Here is a 20,725-nt window from a genome sequence, read left to right as displayed (position 1 = left end):
ATGCCAGCGGAGGTCGGGTCTCTCGCGGTTCTCTCACTCTCCGCCATGGTTAGCGGTGGGGTGCATATGGCGTGATGCACCGGCTATGGGATGAGGGAGGAGAGAGGTCACGGTCGTCCTATATAACCCCTCAAGGAACCAAAGCGCCATGGGTCACGGCAGCGGATCCCCCCAATCCCGGAATCCACGAGGTTTGTTGAGCTCGCATCAGGAGGAAATTGAGCGTGCATCAGGACCCACCTGCAGACCCATGGTCGCGCCTGGAATAAGGAGGTGGGGCGAGGTTGGCCAGGCTCCATGTGGCAGGAGCGAGGCACGCGATTTTTCCGGTCCTCACGCGGCTAGATTCGGGGACCCGATTCAACGGATGAGAGGAAGACAGAACTGACTATTTGTCCCCACATGGAGGTGAGTCGTCCGAGTCCGAGCGTGCGAGGTGGGCACACGGATTCCGCGCGGCGTGGGGCTGACGAGCGGGGTCCTTTTGTCGGTGGAGCGCGGGTGCGAGCGACGTGGGCCGATATGGAGTAGAGAAGGGGAGAAATGGGCCAGGAGCATGGAATTTGGCCCAGGCAGCACAGAAATCCCTTTTTATTTTCTAATTCTTTCCAATTTCAAATTAGATTTGAATTCAGATCTCAAATTAAATTCAACCAGAGTTCAATTTAAAGTAAATTTAAGTGCTCAAACAAAATCTCTAACTTATTATATCCGGTTTATTTTATTTTATGTATCCATTATTTACTGAACCAAATGAATTATTCCCATATTATTCCCTTGTTTAGTTAAAGGCTCAAAATGTGCCATGCACACATATATTTTATTTTAGGAAAAATATTACTTTTGAGTATGTGATCAAAATTTTAATAAAAGTGAGTATCCTTTATTTCACTTATTTAGGGAAAAATAAAATAAAATATTTACTAGGTATCATTCTAATTAGAATGTTTTAAAAGATTAATATAGTTTACAGAAAAAAAAACTTTCCTTTAATTATCGATTTCAACCAACTCTTTTAGTTTCAAGATTTACATCTAAGTTTTTTTTGAACTACACAACTCTTATATTGCTATTTATTTGCTATTTGACTACTTTGATTCCCTCAATTGAGTGTGCATATAGAAAAGGAAATCAAATAATTATCAAAACACTAACACATAAGTATACTTATTTATTAATCTTATTATTTTTCTCCTATACAGATTTTGGGCTTACACTGCCAGGGTTCAAATGGACAGGACCTTGGAGGTTGTTAAGGAGAAAGAAAATGAAAACACAGAGTTGCAGGAGAAGCTGCAGCAGCTTGAATCTCAGCTAATGGAAGTGAACAGAATCAGAGAGGAAGGCAACACTGAAAGTATCTGATGGAAGGAGAACATATTAGACCAAGAGAATGAATTACAGAACATAAAACAGGAGAACGACGACCTGCAGACAAAGGAATCAGCGGCTTCTGAGAAGATTAAGGAACTCTCTTCCTAGCTTACTAATGCAAAATATGGCATGATAAATAGTAACACCAAGGAAGGAGATAATGAGAAGGGGGGCACTGAAGAGGACGATGAACCTGTTGTAGTAGTTGCCAAAATGTGGGAGAACAACAAGTTTGTTGACTATGATTCATCTAAGGAGAAGGAGAATGATGGTGACTCACAGGTTGATTTGGAATCAAACAAGGGGGATGCAGGTCTTGACAGCAACGGGTTGCACTCAACTAAAGAGAACAGTGGCAGGGCATCACCAACTAAACAGCACCAGCAGTATAAGAAGCCTCTACTAAAGAGATTCGGTGGTCTGCTAAAAAAGAAAAGCGAAAATTAGCATAAAACCGTCTGATGATATTCTTTATTCTATCATCTGACATATTTTTTTGTAAACCCTCTCAGAGATGCTGAAAGCCAACTTACTATTGAGAGTACTATGAAACCTCCTGCGCAGTGTGAAATAAATGACAGAAATGAAGTGCGTGTTGGTGTTGGTGTTGGAGACACCAACATAACTGGTGGTATTATCCAATTGTATTGGAGTTCTATTCTTGAAAGGTGCTTGGATACAAACGATCAAAGCTTGAAGGAGGCTTGAGTCAATTGAATCATCTGTAAGTAATTTAGAAGAAATATTGTTTTTGTTAGTGAAGCGAGTTTGTTCTTTCCTTTGGGCTCTATTTATTTATGAATTGATAACCCGACAGGATTGTATTTTGTAGCCATTTAGATTTGAATCTGAGCTATGACTGAGACGAATGCAACATATGCATTTTGTAGCCATGTATATCTGAATCAGAGCTCTGTGATTGAGATGAATATGGTTTTATGTGCCGTCGCAACACATTGGCATTGTACTATGGTATTATAAGTATCAATATGAAGTATTTCTTTGAAGCACCATTTAGATCAACAGTCCTCTATTCTTTCTAAGAGTGGAATGGGCGCAGGGCTAAAGTGACTGCACCAAAAGTAATTAGAAAATCATCATCTGTTGCAGTTGCAGAACTTTTCTTTCCTAAAGTAACATGAGGGCCAAGACACTTTATATATTGCCTAACAATTATACGTGCTACACTGGCATGAAGAGTGCTAGCTTGCTTATTATTCAAACTTTTCCATGTCTTGCAATCAGTTAAAGAATTTATGAGATATTAAGGGTGATAATATATGTAGTGTTTGTTTTTATGAATCAGTATACACTAACATTTTGTTGAATATTTTGTATACCGTTGCAACGTACGGGCACCAAACTAGTTGTAATTTAAATTGGACTTATGATATTGCTAACAAGAAATAATATTTAGCAAGTCATTATTTTGTTAAGCCTTGTAATTTGGTGATAAACCTCTTTAATTATGTGTTTTCAATAGTTTACATGCTCTTGTGAATCAATTTAAATTATGTTTGTTATAGTCAATTTATGTGTAGTTTTCTAATTATGAAGTTAAAAAATGAATGTAGTACACCTTTTCTTAATCAAATGTATTAGATAAATAATTATATAACAACTTTTTTATGATTTGGATTTATATTCAAGTATTGTATATTTAAATATGTGTACGCCAGATAGGGATTTCTAATAATATTAGTATAGCTTAATTAAGTGCCCACATAATTAAAATGAAAGATTAAATATTGTTGAACATAATTTCATTTTTAATGAATTAGATCATTGTTCCTAAATTAGAACTAAAGATAATTAATAGATTAATTATCCTTGTCACAATTTACTAATCAAACCTATAGTCGATTTGTTCATAACTAGATATATTACACGATTAATTATTTCATAGATTTAGTCCACATTATATATAAATAACTCAGTTTTTCCTAAAGATAAAATAAAGTAATTAGTGTTTATGGTCTTTTATAATTAAAATGTTAGTTTATATGTTGTTTTGTATATAACTTTCTTAATAAAAATAGAGGATAGTGTTTTCTTAAGTAAAAGTGAATATAATTAATTGTTTAATTATCTATGGCATAAAAACCTATCTAGGCCATGTACTTCCTTAATGAAAATAAATATAATTATTTGTTTAACCACGCTTCCACATAAAACTCGATTAGGCTTGTATAATAACTTTTCATCAATAAATGTTTTACAATATGTTTTGTAATGTTTCATAAATCAATGTTTTATAACTCATTAACCATAGACATATAGAATATATCTTTTCTAAATAGTTAAAAGGTTTAATAATGTTATAATGTGTTTTATCATCTTATGAACCCTTAACCTTAGACATACCACATATGCTTTTATAAAAGATTAAAATGGTGAACCTAATATTTGTATATTTTAATTAAGATATTTTTCAGCTCATATCTTGTTTTATAAAGTATAGATCACACATTTTTTTGAAAAGAATACCTTTTTATTATAACCCTTGCGTGTAATGCTTTTGAAAAGCAAATGCTCTTTTGTTATGTTTCCTTTTAGCTTGGTCTATGATGAATGTTTTATGTTATTGAGTGGTGTTTGTTTCTTGTTTGTTTGTGTATTATTCAGTGGTTGATCTAGTAGTTGAGAATCAAGATCTATTTTGTGGAATAATCTCAAGTTTGATATAAGCAAAGCAAGTGGACTTCTCCCTCTGCATACTCTGTTTGATCCCAAACAATTCATTTAATAAGGTTTATTCTTGGATATATATGCATAATTTGATGGGTTACCTATTCAGATACACCTAACCTTTCCAACCTTATTCCTTGTTAATGTGGGTTTTAATCTAATCAAGTAGCTATGCTATTGCTGCAACTTTAACTTTATGCTGGTACTCCTACTGATGATATTAATGTTCCAAATGGTAAGTTTACATTATTGTTGTTAATCTGATGATTAAGCAAGATCATATTGTGATAATTGGAACATGGAGTGACCACCTAGGAAAACAGTGCAACCACGAGTGCTATCATGGCTCTGGCTTTGGTAATTAGCTTTATATGCTTAGTGCCTAGCAACCTTACCTGAAATATGGGCAAGAGGGAGAGCGGCAGTGGTGGCAGCTCACGTTAACATGGGGACGTACTCTTGGCTAAGGTACCTCACCTAGAGGGCCTCCACATCGACTTAGAAACCTTAGCATGTTGCTTTGTATTAAGTGTATTCTGTGAAAGCCTCATAGTGGATCCCTAACCATTCACCTCGGAAGTGTTTCCGGGTTTGGCCGACCTAGGCTAGAGGGGATACACGACTTGTGGGTAAAGTTGTACCACCTCTACATAGTGTAAAACTGATATATCAGCCCTGCTCACGGTTATGAGCAGCCTGGACCCTCACATGATAATTGAACTTGAAGATGGAAATAAAGCGTGATCGGTTTTGTTTAAGCGGTATGCTTAAGTGTTTTGCTCAAGAGGTTTAGCTTCATGTTGATGGTATTTGCTCAAGTGGTTTGAGCTTATGCTAATTATGAATTATGCTTAATTGGGTTTGGTATTTACTTATACCTAGTAATCAGGTGTTGATAATAAAATGTTGACCAACTAAAATGCTAATTGCAATAAACTTTAGCCTTACCTTGTTAACCTTACATTTTCACCCCACCTGCTGAGCCCCGACCATAAGTGAGCTCACCCTTGCTTAATTTTGATCAGAAGTTTGCAGATGAAGATATGATGGTGAACTTGATGGATGCTAGTCTAGTGACACCCCCGGTCATCTTCCTGTGGAAGAATGTCCATGTTTTGTTGTACTTTGATGAATAAAGGTTAAGATATTATGTCTGTTCGAAGTGTAATATGTTAATATAATCTTCATTTACGCTTTTATGCATTGTTCTTTTGATATATTACACTTGTGACGTCAACATATGTGTGGAAATAGATCCTGGCACACATATGCCATGCTTACGGTTTTGCCCTTAAAATCGGGTGTGACACCTTACCTCAAGGCGAGACGCAAGAGGATCCCCACAAAGGCGACAACGACACGGTTGTGGCTTAGGTCAACGATGGCGGCTCCGGGACTGCCTAGGGAACGACGGTTGAGCGCGGACAGAGCAAACTATAGGGAGAAAGGGGAATTGGGGGTGAGTCCCGAGCGGCTGGCACCGATGCGAAGCTCACCGTGACAAGGGTGACGACAGGAGCTGAGCGGCGGCGACAAAACATAAATATTTAAATGTTATAGAACAAAAAAAATTAAATAAAAAATCATTAAAATGAAATTGTAAAATTGATTTATTTTTAAAAATGCCAGGAACACAAATATGACATGTGTTTTTAATTAGAGATATAGTTAAATAAATTGCATATAAACAATATATAGTTTGTTTACAGTGGACAACTCATGACACTTTGAACCAAATGACTTTCAATTTTTTTCTTACAATAACTTTTTTCACAGCAGCTTTTCATAGATCACAACTAAACCAAACACACCCTAAGAGGATTGAGATCTGATCCATATTCGAGTCTGGGTATTCAAGTTTCATATCCAAGTCTGGGTATTCAGTATCCAATCCATATTCGATCTATATTTATGTCCATATAATCAAAGTTGGATATTTAGGATATCGATATACATTCAAATCATATCCAACACAACACAATAATATTTGTATCTGATCTAAATTTAAAAAGATAATATAAAAATAAATATAAAATGAGTAATATATGTTCGTATCAGATTCGATTACATGTGCAAACAAGCTAATTTTTACTGGTTTCCATAAATCCATAAACAATAGTCTATTTACAGATTCATGGACCATCTAACATCCCTCCTCATGTCTCAACACATATCCTTAGGCCCATCAAAGAAATTGATTTTCTATTTGAAAGCTTGCAATGTTGAGTTTCGAGATTCCACAACACTGAAGCCGAGTTGATGTGGATGGTGCAGTGGATCTACAAATGCACAGAGGCGTAGTACAAATATCTTATATATAGATTTAATGAAGTTAAACTGCTGCAAGATTAACTAAATTTACAAAAAATATAAAAAATTATGATATTAAATCAGAAATTCGATTTAATATGTAATATATTTTTAGTATAAATATTAATATATCTGATAAATTTTGTCAAACAGATTAGTGAAAGGAAAATGTTCTTTTGGGACATTTCTAATTGTTTTGGTGATTAAATGCTTAACACACCATCTTGAACTTACTTACTTTATATGAGTATGATCACAGGTGTATAGAAAGCAAATTGAGCAGATCAAGTCTAAAAGGGCACAAAGATGGACCCAAATATGCAACTTTGTGGGAAATGGTATAAGTGTGAGGTTTGCACTTTTAAATATGTTGCATAAGTCTTTTACAATGTTTCTAGTACTTGTGTTTGGGCTCTAACACATTTTGTAGAGAAAATCACTTTTTGGACCTGAGTTTGCACATATTGCAAGTCCTTTTGAAGTGAAGTGATAAAGGTGTGATTTTGGCACTTAGTCAATTGTTTTTGTTGCTAACTATGTTTGTCTAAGTGCTAGGCAACTTCTCGAGAAGAGCCAAAATAAATCGAAAGAGAGTGGCTCAAAAGAGCCAAGTTGGGCTCTGGTCTAGGAGCACGGGCAGTCCGGTTGTACGACGAACTGGCCACTCTCGATTTTTGGTCGGCGATGTTGGCTAAAATTCACCTGACAACCTGGTGTGCACTGGACAGTTCAGTGTAATGTGACGGCCGACAACTCTCCAGGCGGGTGCAACGGTCGGCTCGCCGGCCACATCACGCGCCAACGGTCGGATGGGGTCACTAGGCAGTCCGATGCGCCACCGAGCAGTCTGGTGCCCACTCAAAAAAGAAAGCAACCAATCACCCGATGCGGTGACCGTTGCACAGAAAAGTTGTCCGATGTGCACCAGATAGTCTGGTGCACCCGCGGATAGAAGGAAATCTGGAGTTTCCAAAGGAAGGAGTAATGGCTCTAAGGCCCATTGGGACCCCATGGTGCCTCTATTCAGTGTCCAAGAATTCTAAGAGCACGCTACAACTTTGAGACTCTGTGACCCGCCTTTAAGTGATTTGAGAGAGATTTGAGTGCATTTCTGAGTTGTTACTCTGTTGTTTTGTTGTTGCACTCTTGTCTTTGCTTTTTGCGCGTGTTGTTGTTGTGTTGTGCTCTTGTGTGCGTATTCTTACTCCCTCCCTTCGGTTTTGATCGTGACCGTCTTGTGTAAGGTGTGTAAGGTGATGAGGACATCACTCCCATACAAACAAATGCATGGACCGACAACACGAGCACATGCACGAAAGCTGAATCTCCAGGTTCGTTCTAACCTAATCAATTGTGTTTTAGAGCATACACTTGGTGTCGTGGATATTTTAATGATTAGGAACATTGGAGAGGACCATCAAGGACTTGGTAAAGGCTAAGGTGTTGAGGAGGAGGAGCAAGAGAGTCCACAACAAGAAGGATATCAAGTCCGACTTGGTTGCGATTCCATCCGGGTTCTAGGACCAGTTCGCACTAAAATGGATGCCCAAGACACATCTAGACTTCGATTGTGATGGACTTGATATGGTTGGAAAGATAAGAAGATTATATAACCAACCCAAATGGTCCCATCTTAAAAATCATCTCGAGTCAACAAGAATCGTCGAAACAAGTCAGCGTTCAGATTCTGCTTTGGTGCTGCGACATCGTCTGTTGGGTCGTTGGGCCGTGTATCGTGTTGGAGCCCATTAGGGTACCTCCAGGGGTTGTGCACGCCCCTAACATCTATTTTAACATAAGTCGTGCCCACATTAGAGTTCGGGTTTGGTTTAAATCACATCTATCATCGAACAATATCGTCGTTCATCGGTTTGTAAAACCCCACCTCCTGATCAACATAGTTTTGATTGTGTTCTTCATGTTCTTGCTTGTGTTCTTGATTGTGCTTGCATAGATAAGCCTTCATGGCAAGGTCACTCGTGTATCATGAGTGATAACCAACGGAGCAGTGGTGTAGTGATTGTGAGGATATGTTCGCTCGGAGCCTTGGATCATCAACGTTGAGATCTCCACCCAATCAAGTTATCATACCTCACAGAAGATCGGGTCTCGTCCTCTATCAAGTGGTATCAAGATTCAGGTTGCCCGTGAGGTATAATACTACCTTTAGATTCATTTTGTTTCATCCCATAGTCCACAAAAAGCCAAAAAAATTACGATCAGTTCATCTCGATCTAAAACCATCACCTTAGCCTTTGCACAATTCAGTTTTGGAGTCCACAGTTCTGAGTTTGTGTCCTAGCTAGGTTGAGTTTGGTTGCTGGTTTAGATTTGTTTTGGTTTAGTTTGATTCCTCACAAACATGATATTGAGATATAAGGAAGAACTATGGTACTCAAGTTTGATCTTTGTATCACTTGAGACGGATTGAGTGTAGGTGCAACACTCGTCCATTGAGACACCACAACATGGAGTAGGAAAGCATATTACGCTTTACCGAACCACGAGATAAAAATTTGTCTTGTCTCTTGTGCCATTCACTTTATTAAAATTTTTATTTCTTCCAACTTCCATCTTCTCACTTGTAATATTGCTATAAGTCTAAATTATATCTTGATAGAGCAATCAAGGGAAAGGAACTTCTCTCTTCTTCTCTACTCTCAAACTTGGTCTTATTTATTCTAACTAAAGTATTAAACCAAGTTTGTGTTGTTTAGAGAAAGTATTACAGGATCACCTATTCACCCCCTCTAGGTGCTCTCAATTAGGTAGATTGTGCGTTGTTATAGTTTCTATATATGACATAGGTAGATTTAATTTAATGAGATATTTGTTCAAACACATTTCAAATCTTATTGATAATTTGTGCTCTATTTGAATTGTTCGTTGTGTCCGATCTTAACGTGTCTATCATGTAAACCGTATAAATACATTTCTTATACCAAGAAACCACAATTCCAATTATTGTGTCATCTCTTGTGAGCTGGCTTGGGTGATACCAAACTCTAGCCATTGTCGTCGCCCCTTCCTCCTCCGCTCTCCGCATTGCCATCACCAGAGTAAGCAATGGAACCTCTAGAGCGGCTTGCAAGGATGGTAGCAATGGGTTCTCCTCGCTTCCTCATAATTTCAGGTCTCACAAGCATGACAGATGACGATGCCACGACAGGTGCCCTTGCCCATGCTCCTCTCCTCCTCAATTAAATAAGTACAATCTCGAATGGAACCTAATTAATCTCAAATTTACCAAATCAAAAAACCATATATCTCAATCGATGATCTGACAGCTGTTGCGTTGACACATGGTAGCCTGGCTGCATGGGCCATTGTTTTGGTTGCACCGCTGCATGCCTGCATGGGCACATCACTAGTGTACTGGTATAAATATCCAAATGGGTCGGGCATGCTAGGTGCCATGTGGCCGATACGGTTTAGCTCGGTTCGAGCATGATCACCGTGTCTGTCTCGACCTTAGGTGTGGATATGGACTGATTTTAATTTTTTTAGTTTTTTCTAAAAATATTTATATTATACTTAGTATAGAGTATAAATTATAAAAACATATGTGTTGTGTTGGCTAGGTGGAATGTGAATGTGTGTTTTGAAAATTTTAGTTTTTTTACCATCGGTCCGTAGAAAAGCATGCAAAGGAAGAGGGAGAGCTAACATATGGACACGGGTAGTCCTAAGATTTAGAGGATGAGTGTTCAAATTTTTTAGTAGAGCACAAACTTTTTTGGCAACATAGATCCTAGTCTAGTAGCCTTTACCTTTTAGGCATATATAATTTATTATAGTATTACGTAGAAGTAGTTTCACATCATATAAAGTATATAACACATAACTGAACATACACATTACACAATTAGTAAACTAGATCATAACTAATGCAAGAAAGAATATGTCATAAGATGATATTATTCAATACTCAACATATCAAAGTATTAATTGTTTTACATATCAAGTGGCTAATGACAATATCTTAAATATATAGATAAAGAATATTAAATAGCATAAGAAAACTTACATATTATAAGATAACTTTTTAATCCTTCAGGTTTTGAAATTGAGTGACAATTTTCTCATCCTTACTTGCAAAAAGAACGTTCTTTCAATAAAAATAACCAAGCATACATTTAAGATTAGCGTTCTTGCAGCGATACAGAGCTCCAATAGACATTGGACCTGTCTGTTTCGACTTTTTTCTGACGAGTTTTCCGAGAATGTAGCTGTGAGGAGAATATGACTGTGTAGAGAATCTGAGTATCGTGAGGATTACGTGTGGAGAGAGATGAATATGTTCATAGGGTTTAGGATCTAGAAAGTGACTGAGTCCTACTTTCGTGACGATTCGACTGAATTTTTATTCACATAGTTTTAGATGATTATCATCAAAATAATTCAAATAAAAGTTGACTGAAAACCTAAGTGTTTAGTAGTCAGCCGCCAAAAGCTACCGAGAAGTCGAAACAAACATACCCGTTACTCTGAGAAGCAAGCGACCACCTAAGACATAAAATATGCATCAAAGACGTAAACTATTCATCAAAGGCGTAAACTCGGCGTAGACGGAGACTGCAGACGCCCGGACCACAGGAACACCGAAGTACCGAACACTACCGGCCACACGCTCGAGAATAGGCGGCGGTGCAGGTCCTCCTCCATCTCTGTCGTGGTGAGTTCCCCTCCCCTCTACTGTACCTCTGATCCTTACTTCCTTTCCCGGCGCCTGATCGTACAAAGCTGCGCGCTTGCTCGAGTTTGAAGAAAAACTTAGCCTTTTCGGTTTCCTTGGCCGTTCGGATCTGGCTTCCCCGTCGGCGCCGGCGTGCAGAGTTTGCACGGCGGATCCGTTTCGGTGCGGGTGTAGAGGGCGTGTGCGAGGGCCGAGTGGGTGCGGATGCGGCTGCTGTCTCTTTTTTTTCTGCGGGCCTATTCAGAGAACTATCTGAACAACGCATTTGTTACTGATGTTAATCAACTAGATTGGGGATCCGGCTGCATTTGCCGTTGCCTCTAGATGGCGCAGAGGCATAACCTACATCTTAGTGACATTTTCTGGTCTACTATGTTTTCATGTTGACAAGGGTTTGCATTGCTCATATTCGTGATTCGGATGCCCTTTAGCTCCTTAAGCTGGGGACCAGTGTGTCTCTAAGACTCTAACCTAGCACAAGTTTGTCTGATGTGTGTAATCTTCTAGGTTACCATTATTTTCACATATGGAACCTCTCAGGTAGGTGTTCGTTTGATGATATACATGAGCAGTCACGTAAACTAAATGCGGCAATAGGAAACAATGTACATTGACTGTTATGTGTTCTTCACTGCCCAGTATCTCGATATTCATCCATGACCTGAGTGAACCAAGGATTTTCTTCTTTGCATATGAAATCAACTACTAGGGCATGTTTATGTTCTATTACCTACATAGGTTGGGTCGGGAATCTGGCTGCATTTAATGCTACCTCCAAATGATGCATACTCTAAGCCTATGTTATTGTGAAATGAACCGATAGGAGCTGTTACCTAGTGGATTTCCTGGTCTAGCTACCATACATTCAAGTTGGCTGTTCATCTTGAACTTTATGTTTAAAGCTTTGCAATGTGGATCTTCACGTCTTAATCTTCTTAGACAATTTCCAGTGTGTATGTCATGGAGTTTATAGCCTCTATCCTAGACCATGGACTTCCAATGTGCGGAGGCCCTTTCACTTTATCACATGTTATTAGGTCTTATTAGCTTGCTGTTGCTTTCCATATCCATCTAGCTTCTAGGATACATTATATTTAGGACTAAGCATTGGTGTACATGAGTACACCACACCAGGTGCTGTGGTATGGATGCCGCTTTAGATTGCCTTTTCACTATTCTCTTAATATTAGATTTTTGCATTACTTTCGTGACATCTGAACTTCCATTTGTATACTGAACTATCAGCTATGGCATTTTATTCTTTGAGGTTTTATTAATGAATTAATACTAAAATTGCTTGCTGATGCTAGCTTGTAAGCACAATTACTTTGCACTTTTCAGACTATTCTAGTTTCTGCGCATGCCCTCACGGATCTTTAGACTCCAGGGTTCAACTTCACTGTGAATACGCTGACGCTACGAGAAGTCATCACGGAAGGGGTCTCGAAGCAAGGTGCAAAGACTCACCTGCCGTCTCTGATGGGCTTTGCTGGCTGGGTATCCATGCTGCTCTTCCTCCTGGTCGCCGGTGCTGTAGCAAATGACCAGATCTTCACCACTTCAGGTGAGCGGCATGGGACCGCGCTGGATCTCACTAGTGCCATTCAATTCCCCCACCCTATCCGCGTTTTTGCCCCCCCAAACCCAATGAATCCACCATTCCATCGATGTGTCTTGATGGCTTCTCTTGTTGAATAAAAAAAACAAAGGTTGTAGGACAACATTAGTGGTAACCTAGTGCCTAGTGGCCAGTACCCATATGCTATAAATTCTTGCCCAGATCTTGCAGCCTGTAGTAGTGTGGTTGAAAAGTGCATATGGATTGAGGGTTGGTCTGGTAGACTTGCTTGCTGTTTAGTTTTCTTTTGTTCAACACTGATATGCCCTGGACGAGCTTAACTGGGTGTTGATTGTCAGGTGTGCCATTTGGGCGGAGTTCGCGTGAGCCAAGTTACCGCGTCGAATTCCATCCTGTTGATTCACCATTCCATCCAGTAAGATTTCTAATGGGTTTGTCCTTCCGAGCTTTGTTTGTAACAAAGCAAGATTTTTCTTTTGTTCTTAATTTCATTGCTGATTACATATGGCCGACTGGTTGTATGGGTATTAGGTTCTAGTGAACTGTAATTGAATTTACTTAAAGTTTACCGGCAGTTTTTGAACTCTTACTATAAAAATACAAATCATTGTTGACTTTACTACAGTGGTCATTGGCTGCAAAAGACAGTTGACTGTAAATCAGGCAATGCGAACTTACCATGTTTATGCTAAATCATGTGAATTTCACGCTTTTAGAAAAAAGTGTATTGGAATTTTACATTTTATCTGGAGATTACTGCTTAGCATAATTCAAACCCGGATCCTTTTTATCTGAAGTAGAGATGATTACGGTGTGTTCAACAGGAGAATGGTCAAGAATCGGTACCAATGGCTAGTCATGATGGGAAACGTTATAAATGCTTTCTACCAGTTGAAGAAACTAAAACCATGAAGTCAATGCTTCCGCAAAATGCAACTAATGTTATAATAGAAAGTGAAAGGAGAATTAAGCCAAAGGAGCCAGATGAGTTACTTGAGGTTCTCAAGGACCAGTGCTTCTACAGGGTGAGTGTACAGTTCTTTCTTATGCATGGGCATGCAGTGCATTTTCAGTCATGTACATGTGTACCTGGTAAGCAATGCCTAAAAAACTGATTACTATTTATTTTGGCACAGCATGAAGGTTGGTGGTCGTATGAATTCTGTTATCATGGGAAAATCAGACAGGTCCATGTAGACGACGATAAGGTAAGAGTTTTTTCTCCTTCAATAAATTTGGCTTTTTTCCCAGGCCTGTAATCGTAACATCTTTTGTTATTCTGTCTATCCATCACCTCAAACAAATCTTGGGATGTTCCGGTGCAAGAATTGCTAGCTTCAAATGGAGAAGCAAGTTCTGTACTTAGTTTCATGTCATGTGGGGGCGCACGTACACTAGACGCCGTCGGGCGCGTGACGTGCCCCGGGCTGTTGAGCGCGCTGAGCACTTGGTTAAGGAAAGGACCACCGAAAGTGGCTAGGAGATTTGATTGGTACCTTCTATTATTAGTTCCTTAAGTTTAGGAAAGATAGTTGAACTAGGAGAGAAATTAGGAGATTTGATTGTTGCCTCCTATTATTAGTCCTTAAGTTTAGGAAAGATTGTTGGGCCAAGGGCCATATATACTCTGTACCGCAGGGAGAGGAATAAGAAAGAAATTACCTATCCAATCTCTTCCTCCTCTCTCATCTAAGTCGGCGGCCAGGGGGCATAACCCAGCCGACGGGGTACAGCGGCGTGCGGGTATAACCCTGCTGGCGGCCACGGACCGTGACTACGATCTTCGTAGTCGAGGCCCTGCTACCTTGGGCCCCGAGGTCCTTGACAACCTGGTATCACGAGTCCGGCGATCTGCGTCTCAATCCCAATCCGCCACCGCATACACACCCTCTGTCCACCCACCGCACCCACCTCCTTCCCCATCGTCCTCCATTGCATCGTCGGCCATGGGAGATCAGCCCACCCTTGCCGATGTCATGAAGAAGCTGCTGGACTTGACCGCAAACATGACGGCCATGAAGGCCGACATGGCGGGCATGAAGGAACAGGCCACCTCGTCGTCACCAGTTAGCGGCGGCCACACCGAGGGCCAGCGCGATCTCGATCGTCCACTCAAGTTCCAGAGGCTCGGTTTTCCCCGCTACAATGGCAAGACTGATCCCATGCTCTTCATCAGTAAGTGTGAGTCGTATTTCAGACAACAGCGCACCATGGCGGAGGAGCGCATTTGGATGGCATCCTACAACTTAGAAGACGTCGCCCAACTATGGTACATCCAGCTCCAGGAAGATGAAGGCACGCCTCACTAGGACTGCTTCAAAGAGCTCCTCAATTTGAGGTTTGGGCCGCCCCTGCGTTCGGCGCCCTTGTTCGAGTTGTTGGAGTGCCGACACACGGAGACGGTAGAGTACTCCAACCGCTTCCAAGCCCTCCTTTCGCGTGCTGGTCGTTTGGTGGAAGCCCAACGCGTCCAACTCTTCATCGGGGGACTCCTGCATCCACAACCCCGAGATCCTCGCGGCGGCTATGAGTGTTGCACTCCAGGTGGAGCTGATGGAGCTCGACAGGGTGGCAGCTACACCGGCCAAGGCCGCTCCGCGCGCGCTACTATCCCCGCCAGCACCGCGGCCGACACCCCAGGCCTTCGTGCTCCCGTCTCTGCCTGCACCACAGCCGGCGCTTCCAGCTCTGCCAGCCAGGGGCAGGGGTCAACAGGCGAAAACGTCTCTCTCCAGAAGAGCAGGCGGAACGACGACGCCTTGGCTTGTGCTACAATTGCAATGAGCCCTATTCCAGAGGCCACAATCGTGTGTGCCGCCGTACCTTCTACATAGGCGGTGTGGAGATCGCGGACGACGGGGACGCGGTCGGCGAGGTGGATCAAGATGCCCCGATCTGTGACACGATGCAGGTCTGCGTGTCCGTGGGTGCTGCCTCATTCACTGCTCTCCTCGACACTGGCTCCACTCATAACTTCATCGCCGAGGACGCCGCACGTCATACCGGCCTGGAGGTCCACCTCAACCCGCGCTTAACCGCCACAGTGGCGAATGGCGAGCGCATCTCGTGCCCAGGCGTGCTCCGTCAGGCGCCCATCTCCATCGTCGGGGAAGACTTCCACGTCGACCTCTATGTTATGCCACTCATCGGATATGATCTAGTTCTCCGCACGCAGTGGATGGTCACCCTTGGGCCCATAGTCTGGGACTTCACCTCCTGGACCTTGGTATTCACCCGCCAGGACAGGAAGGTCCGCTGGTCGGACGTCGCCGCGCCAGGGGCCGCTCCTCTCCACCATCGCGTCCTCAGCAGCCCTCCTGGAGGAGTTGTTGTCTGCCTTCGCCGACGTCTTCTCCAAGCCGACGGGACTGCCACCACAGCGCGCACGCGACCACGACATCGTCCTCAAGCTGGGCGCGCTGCCGGTAGCCGTTCGCTTGTACCGGTACCCGGTAGCCCACAAGGACGAGTTGGAGAGGCAATGTGTCACCATCATCGAGCAAGGCATCATTAGACGCATCGACTCCTTCTCGTCCCCGGTCATCCTCGTCAAGAAACCGGATGGGTTGTGGTGTTTCTGCGTCGACTATAGGGCGCTCAATGCGCTCATGGTCAAGGACGCCTTCCCCATTCCGGTGGTCGACGAGTTGCTAGACGAGCTCCATGGGGCGCGCTTCTTCACCAAGCTCGACCTCCGTTCCGGCTACCACCAGGTCTGCATGCGGCCGACCGACATCCACAAGACCGCCTTCCAGACACATGACGGCCTCTACGAGTTCCTGGTCATGGCTTTCGGGCTGTGCAACACCCCGGCCACGTTCCAGGCGCTGATGAATGACATCCTCCGGCCGTTTCTTCGTCGCTTTGTCCTCGTCTTTTTTGACGACATTCTGATATACAACCAGACATGGGCGGACCATCTGCGTCATATCCGTGCGGTCTTCGGAGAGCTGAGGCGTCACCAGCTCTTCCTCAAACGCACCAAGTGTGTGTTCGCCACCTCGTTGGTCGCGTACCTGGGACACATCGTCTTCGTCGCGGGCGTCGCCATGGACCCGGCCAAGGTGCAGGCAGTGTGGGACTGGCCGCGTCCACGTTCTGCACGGGCGATTCGGGGCTTCCTCGGCTTGGCGGGCTACTACCGCAAGTTCATGCACAACTACGGCACCATCGCCGCCCCGCTCACCGCCCTCCTCAAGAAGGATGGGTTCTCATGGTCGGACGAGGCCACTATCGCGCTTGCCACCCTCAAGAATGCGGTGACCTTGGCCCTGGTCCTCGCCATGCCGTACTTCTCCAAGACATTCAACGTCGAGTGTGACGCCTCGTCACATGGCTTTGGGGCGGTGCTGGTCTAGGACAGCCACCCCATAGCCTTCTTAAGCCGACCGGTGGCGCCTCGTCATTGTGCGCTCGCCGCGTATGAGTGCGAACTGATCGGCCTAGTGCACGCAGTGCGCCACTGGAGGCCATATTTATGGGGGCGACGCTTCATCGTTAAGACTGATCACTACAGCCTCAAGTATCTTCTCGACCAGCGCCTCTCGACGATTCCCCAACACCACTGGGTGGGGAAACTGTTGGGCTTCGACTTCGCCGTCGAGTACAAGCCGGGGCACACCAACGACGTGGCTGACGCCCTGTCGTGCCGGGACACGCCAGAGGACGACGCGGTCTTGGTGCTGTCCGCACCTCGCTTCGACTTCATTGAGCGGCTTCGTCAGCAACAGGAGTCCGATCCGGCTCTCGTCGCCTTGCGTGAGGAAATCCACGCCGGCTCGCGAACACTGCCATGGGCAGTGGTGGATGGGATGGTGCAGTACAACGGGCGGCTGTACGTCCCACCCTCGTTCGCCCTCCTTCAGGAAATCATGGTGGCCGTCCACGAGGAGGGGCACAAAGGCGTGCAACGTACCCTGCACTGACTGCGGCGCGACTTCCATTTTCCTAACATGAAGAAGTTGGTGCAGGATATGGTTCGTGCATGCCCCACGTGTCAACGCTACAAATCCGAACACCTACAGCCGGCTGGCCTCCTTCTACCGCTATCCGTGCCGCAAGGGGTTTGGACGGACATTGCCATGGTCTTCGTCGAGGCGCTGCCGCGCGTTCGGGGCAAGTCTGTCATCTTGATGGTGGTGGACAACTTCAGCAAATACTGCCACTTCATTCCCCTTGCGCACCCGTACTCCGCCGAGAGTCTGGCTCACGCCTTCTTCGTCGACATCGTGCGCCTCCACGGTGTGCCACAGTCCATCGTGTCGGATCGCGACACGGTGTTCACCTCCAACTTCTGGCGCGAGTTGATGCGCTTGAGCGGCACCAAGCTGCAGATGACGACGACTTTCCACCCCAATCCGATGGCTAGTCGGAGTTAGCTAATCGGGTCATCATCATGTACCTGCGGTGTCTTACAGGTGATCGGCCGCGTGAGTGGCTGCGCTGGCTCCCTTGGGCGGAGTACGTCTTCAACACAGCCTACCAGTCGTCGCTGTGGGAGACGCCATTCCACGTCGTCTACGGCCGCGATCCTCCATCCATCCGGTCTTATGAGCCAGGCGAGACGCGGGTGGCTGCGGTGGCTAAGACCATGGAGGAACGTGCCGAGTTTCTAGAGGACATCCGCGCCCGGCTGCTGCAAGCTCAGGCGCTCCAAAAGCGCCACTATGATCGGGGACACCGGCAGGTCGTTCACCAAGTCGGTGATTGGGTCCTCCTTTGCCTGCGGCAGCGCCCCACGGCGTCCATGCCTCCTACGTCGGTGACAAGCTGAAGCCTCGCTTCTACGGGCCGTACCGCGTCGTCGAACTCATCAACGAAGTCGCGGTTCGCCTTGATCTGCCGCCCCAAGCTCGCCTGCACGACGTCTTCCACGTCGGCCTCCTCAAGAAGTTCCAGGGCTCGGAACCACAAGCTACACCGCCCCTACCGATGGTCCACCATGGCGTGGTGGTGCCTGAACTAGAGTGTGCTGTCAAGACACGCTTGGCCCGAGGGGTGCGCCAGGTGCTTATTCGCTGGAAGGGTACCTCGCCAACATCAGCCACCTGGGAGGACGTCGACACCTTCACCGTGCACTACCCTCAGTTCCAGCTCGAGGACGATCTGCCTCTTGAGGAGGGGAGAGATGTCATGTGGGGGCGCACGTACACTAGACGCCGTCGGGCGTGTGACGTGCGCCGGGCTGCTGAGCGCGCCGAGCGCTTGGTTAAGGAAAGGACCACCGAAAGTGGCTAGGAGATTTGATTGCTACCTTCTATTATTAGTTCCTTAAGTTTAGGAAAGATAGTTGGGCTAGGAGAGAAATTAGGAGATTTGATTGTTGCCTCCTATTATTAGTCCTTAAGTTTAGGAAAGATTGTTGGGCCAAGGGCCATATATACCCTGTACCGCAAGGAGAGGAATTAAATTAGAAATTACCTATCCAATCTCTTCCTCCTCTCTCATCTAACCCGGTGGCCAGGGGGCATAACCCAGCCGACGGGGTACGGCGGCGTGGGGGTATAACCCGGCCGGCGACCACGGACCGCGACTACGATCTTCATAGTCGAGGCCCTGCTACCTTGGGCCCCGGGGTCCTTGACATTTCAATGTGGAGAAAAGGATATACCGTGCCTTTATTTTGAATAATAGTAACTGTACCTTCAGTTTTATTGGCATTACCACATGTGCAGTCAAAAGTTGCTAGAGCTATCAGAATTGCTGTGTAAACTTTGTTTATTTTGTTGAAGGTTATCCAAGAATTTGTTCTAGGCGAATTCGATGACGACGCGACTGCTGCATACCATGAAAATATCACTTCTGAGTTAGTTGACGATGACCATCATGTGAAAGATATATCTCAGAGGTGCTGTACTGAACTCTCCTGAAAGTCAGAAGAGAAACAACATAGTGTGTTCCTCAGTCTTGAATGGATATATTCTGTTCCTGTTTTGTTTCAGGTATCATGTTCACTTGTATACAAATGGGACTGTATGCGATCTCACAGATATTCCGCGGGAGACAGAGGTGAGAAAGAAACAATACAAGTCTATCAACTAAAGCACATAATCACCATGTCAGTGCATTTAACTGTGCACACCCTGCCTTTGTCCTACAGGTTAGATTTGTCTGCTCGGAGCCTACTGTACTGATTAGTTCAGTCAAGGAGATCTCTTCCTGCAGATATGTTGTAACGATTCAAAGTCCCATGCTTTGCAAAAACCCGTAAGTGCTAGCATTCTCCTAGGCGATACATTTGTAGGACCCAAACTAACTATCTTTGTTCTGCTTGCAGGTTATTCCAGGAAGAAAAACGAACCCTCTCCATCCACTGCAATGAGTTGCCTGCTAGAGCGGAATCCAGCGCGGAGGATGACTCGCTTCCAAAAGAAGCTCAGATTTCCATCATCCCCGATCAGGATGAGCTACATGATTTCCCAGCCTATGCTACTTGATTTGCCTCCAATAATTATGTTTGATGTAGAAAAAAAAACACCATTTTGGAGGCGCAGGGGCAACTGAGCAACACTATGTATTAACTATCTCGTAGATACTACAGCAGAGGCTCCTTGTAAAGCAGGTTGAGACGATCATTCTGCAGTTCTTATTATATAGGATGATTACGAAGGTAACATGTTTGGGACAGTAACATTTGCTTGAAATGTATATAGTCTACAACAAGAATAATGCCAGCATTCTTGAAATGTAGGTGTGCGAGCACTTTTACACGAAGTAATATTGCTCTGGTGTGACGAACGATCTGTTGTCGGTTGAGATGAAAAGGCGTTCGCCTTCTATTAAGAATGTAAATGGTACAAAAGGATGTAAATGGTACGGATATTATCTGTTCGTATTTGAATTTAATCCGGTTTGAGATGTATCCGAGTATTTAGTATCCTATCTTTATCTGCAAACATCTAGCTCAGCTCGACTCGTTATACTAACGAGCTAAACTTCTAGCTCGGCTCGACTCATTAGAGAGCTCGAGCTAGCTCGTTAGGCTCGTGAGCCACACCAACTAAACATAAGGATCTACGTAAACAAATACATGATAAAAAACACAACCACAGTTTAAGTGTTTAACACTTTAAATCTAA

General features: G+C 44.0%; 1 protein-coding gene and 1 pseudogene across 5 annotated transcripts; both read left to right on the top strand.

The window, feature by feature from the left end:
* The window catches only part of LOC109941403 (WEB family protein At5g16730, chloroplastic-like), a 37,646-nt pseudogene extending 35,687 nt beyond the window's left edge, over positions 1 to 1,959 (top strand).
* An 8,957-nt stretch (positions 1,960 to 10,916) lies between these two features.
* LOC100282809 (uncharacterized) lies at positions 10,917 to 20,508 on the top strand. 5 transcript variants are annotated; one of them, NM_001155715.2, is made up of 9 exons: positions 10,917 to 11,047; positions 12,456 to 12,632; positions 12,986 to 13,062; positions 13,472 to 13,672; positions 13,784 to 13,855; positions 19,379 to 19,494; positions 19,589 to 19,655; positions 19,747 to 19,853; positions 19,924 to 20,505. In NM_001155715.2, the coding sequence occupies exons 2-9, from the start codon at positions 12,548 to 12,550 to the stop codon at positions 20,081 to 20,083; spliced, it is 885 nt and encodes a 294-aa protein (NP_001149187.1). In that variant the 5' UTR covers positions 10,917 to 11,047; positions 12,456 to 12,547; the 3' UTR covers positions 20,084 to 20,505. The 5 variants fall into 5 exon arrangements, with proteins under 5 accessions (NP_001149187.1, NP_001399352.1, NP_001399351.1 ...); NM_001412423.1 differs by having other exon boundaries at positions 12,449 to 12,632; NM_001412422.1 differs by having other exon boundaries at positions 12,410 to 12,632.
* The last annotated feature ends 217 nt before the right edge of the window (positions 20,509 to 20,725 follow it).

This window comes from Zea mays, chromosome 1, assembly GCF_902167145.1.
Source record: "Zea mays cultivar B73 chromosome 1, Zm-B73-REFERENCE-NAM-5.0, whole genome shotgun sequence".
Lineage (NCBI taxonomy): Eukaryota > Viridiplantae > Streptophyta > Magnoliopsida > Poales > Poaceae > Zea > Zea mays.
The sequence above is the reverse complement of the archived record's forward strand: the minus strand, read 5'-3'. Positions and strand labels throughout refer to the sequence as shown.

Bases quoted from the DNA above. Each gene is read 5' to 3' on its own strand.
- LOC100282809 (XM_008678668.4), top strand. From the start codon at position 12,548: ATGGGCTTTGCTGGCTGGGTATCCATGCTGCTCTTCCTCCTGGTCGCC. The intron at 13,063-13,471 runs GTAAGATTTCTA...TGTGTTCAACAG, and splicing joins TTGATTCACCATTCCATCCA to GAGAATGGTCAAGAATCGGT. The intron at 13,673-13,783 runs GTGAGTGTACAG...ATTTTGGCACAG, and splicing joins AGGACCAGTGCTTCTACAGG to CATGAAGGTTGGTGGTCGTA.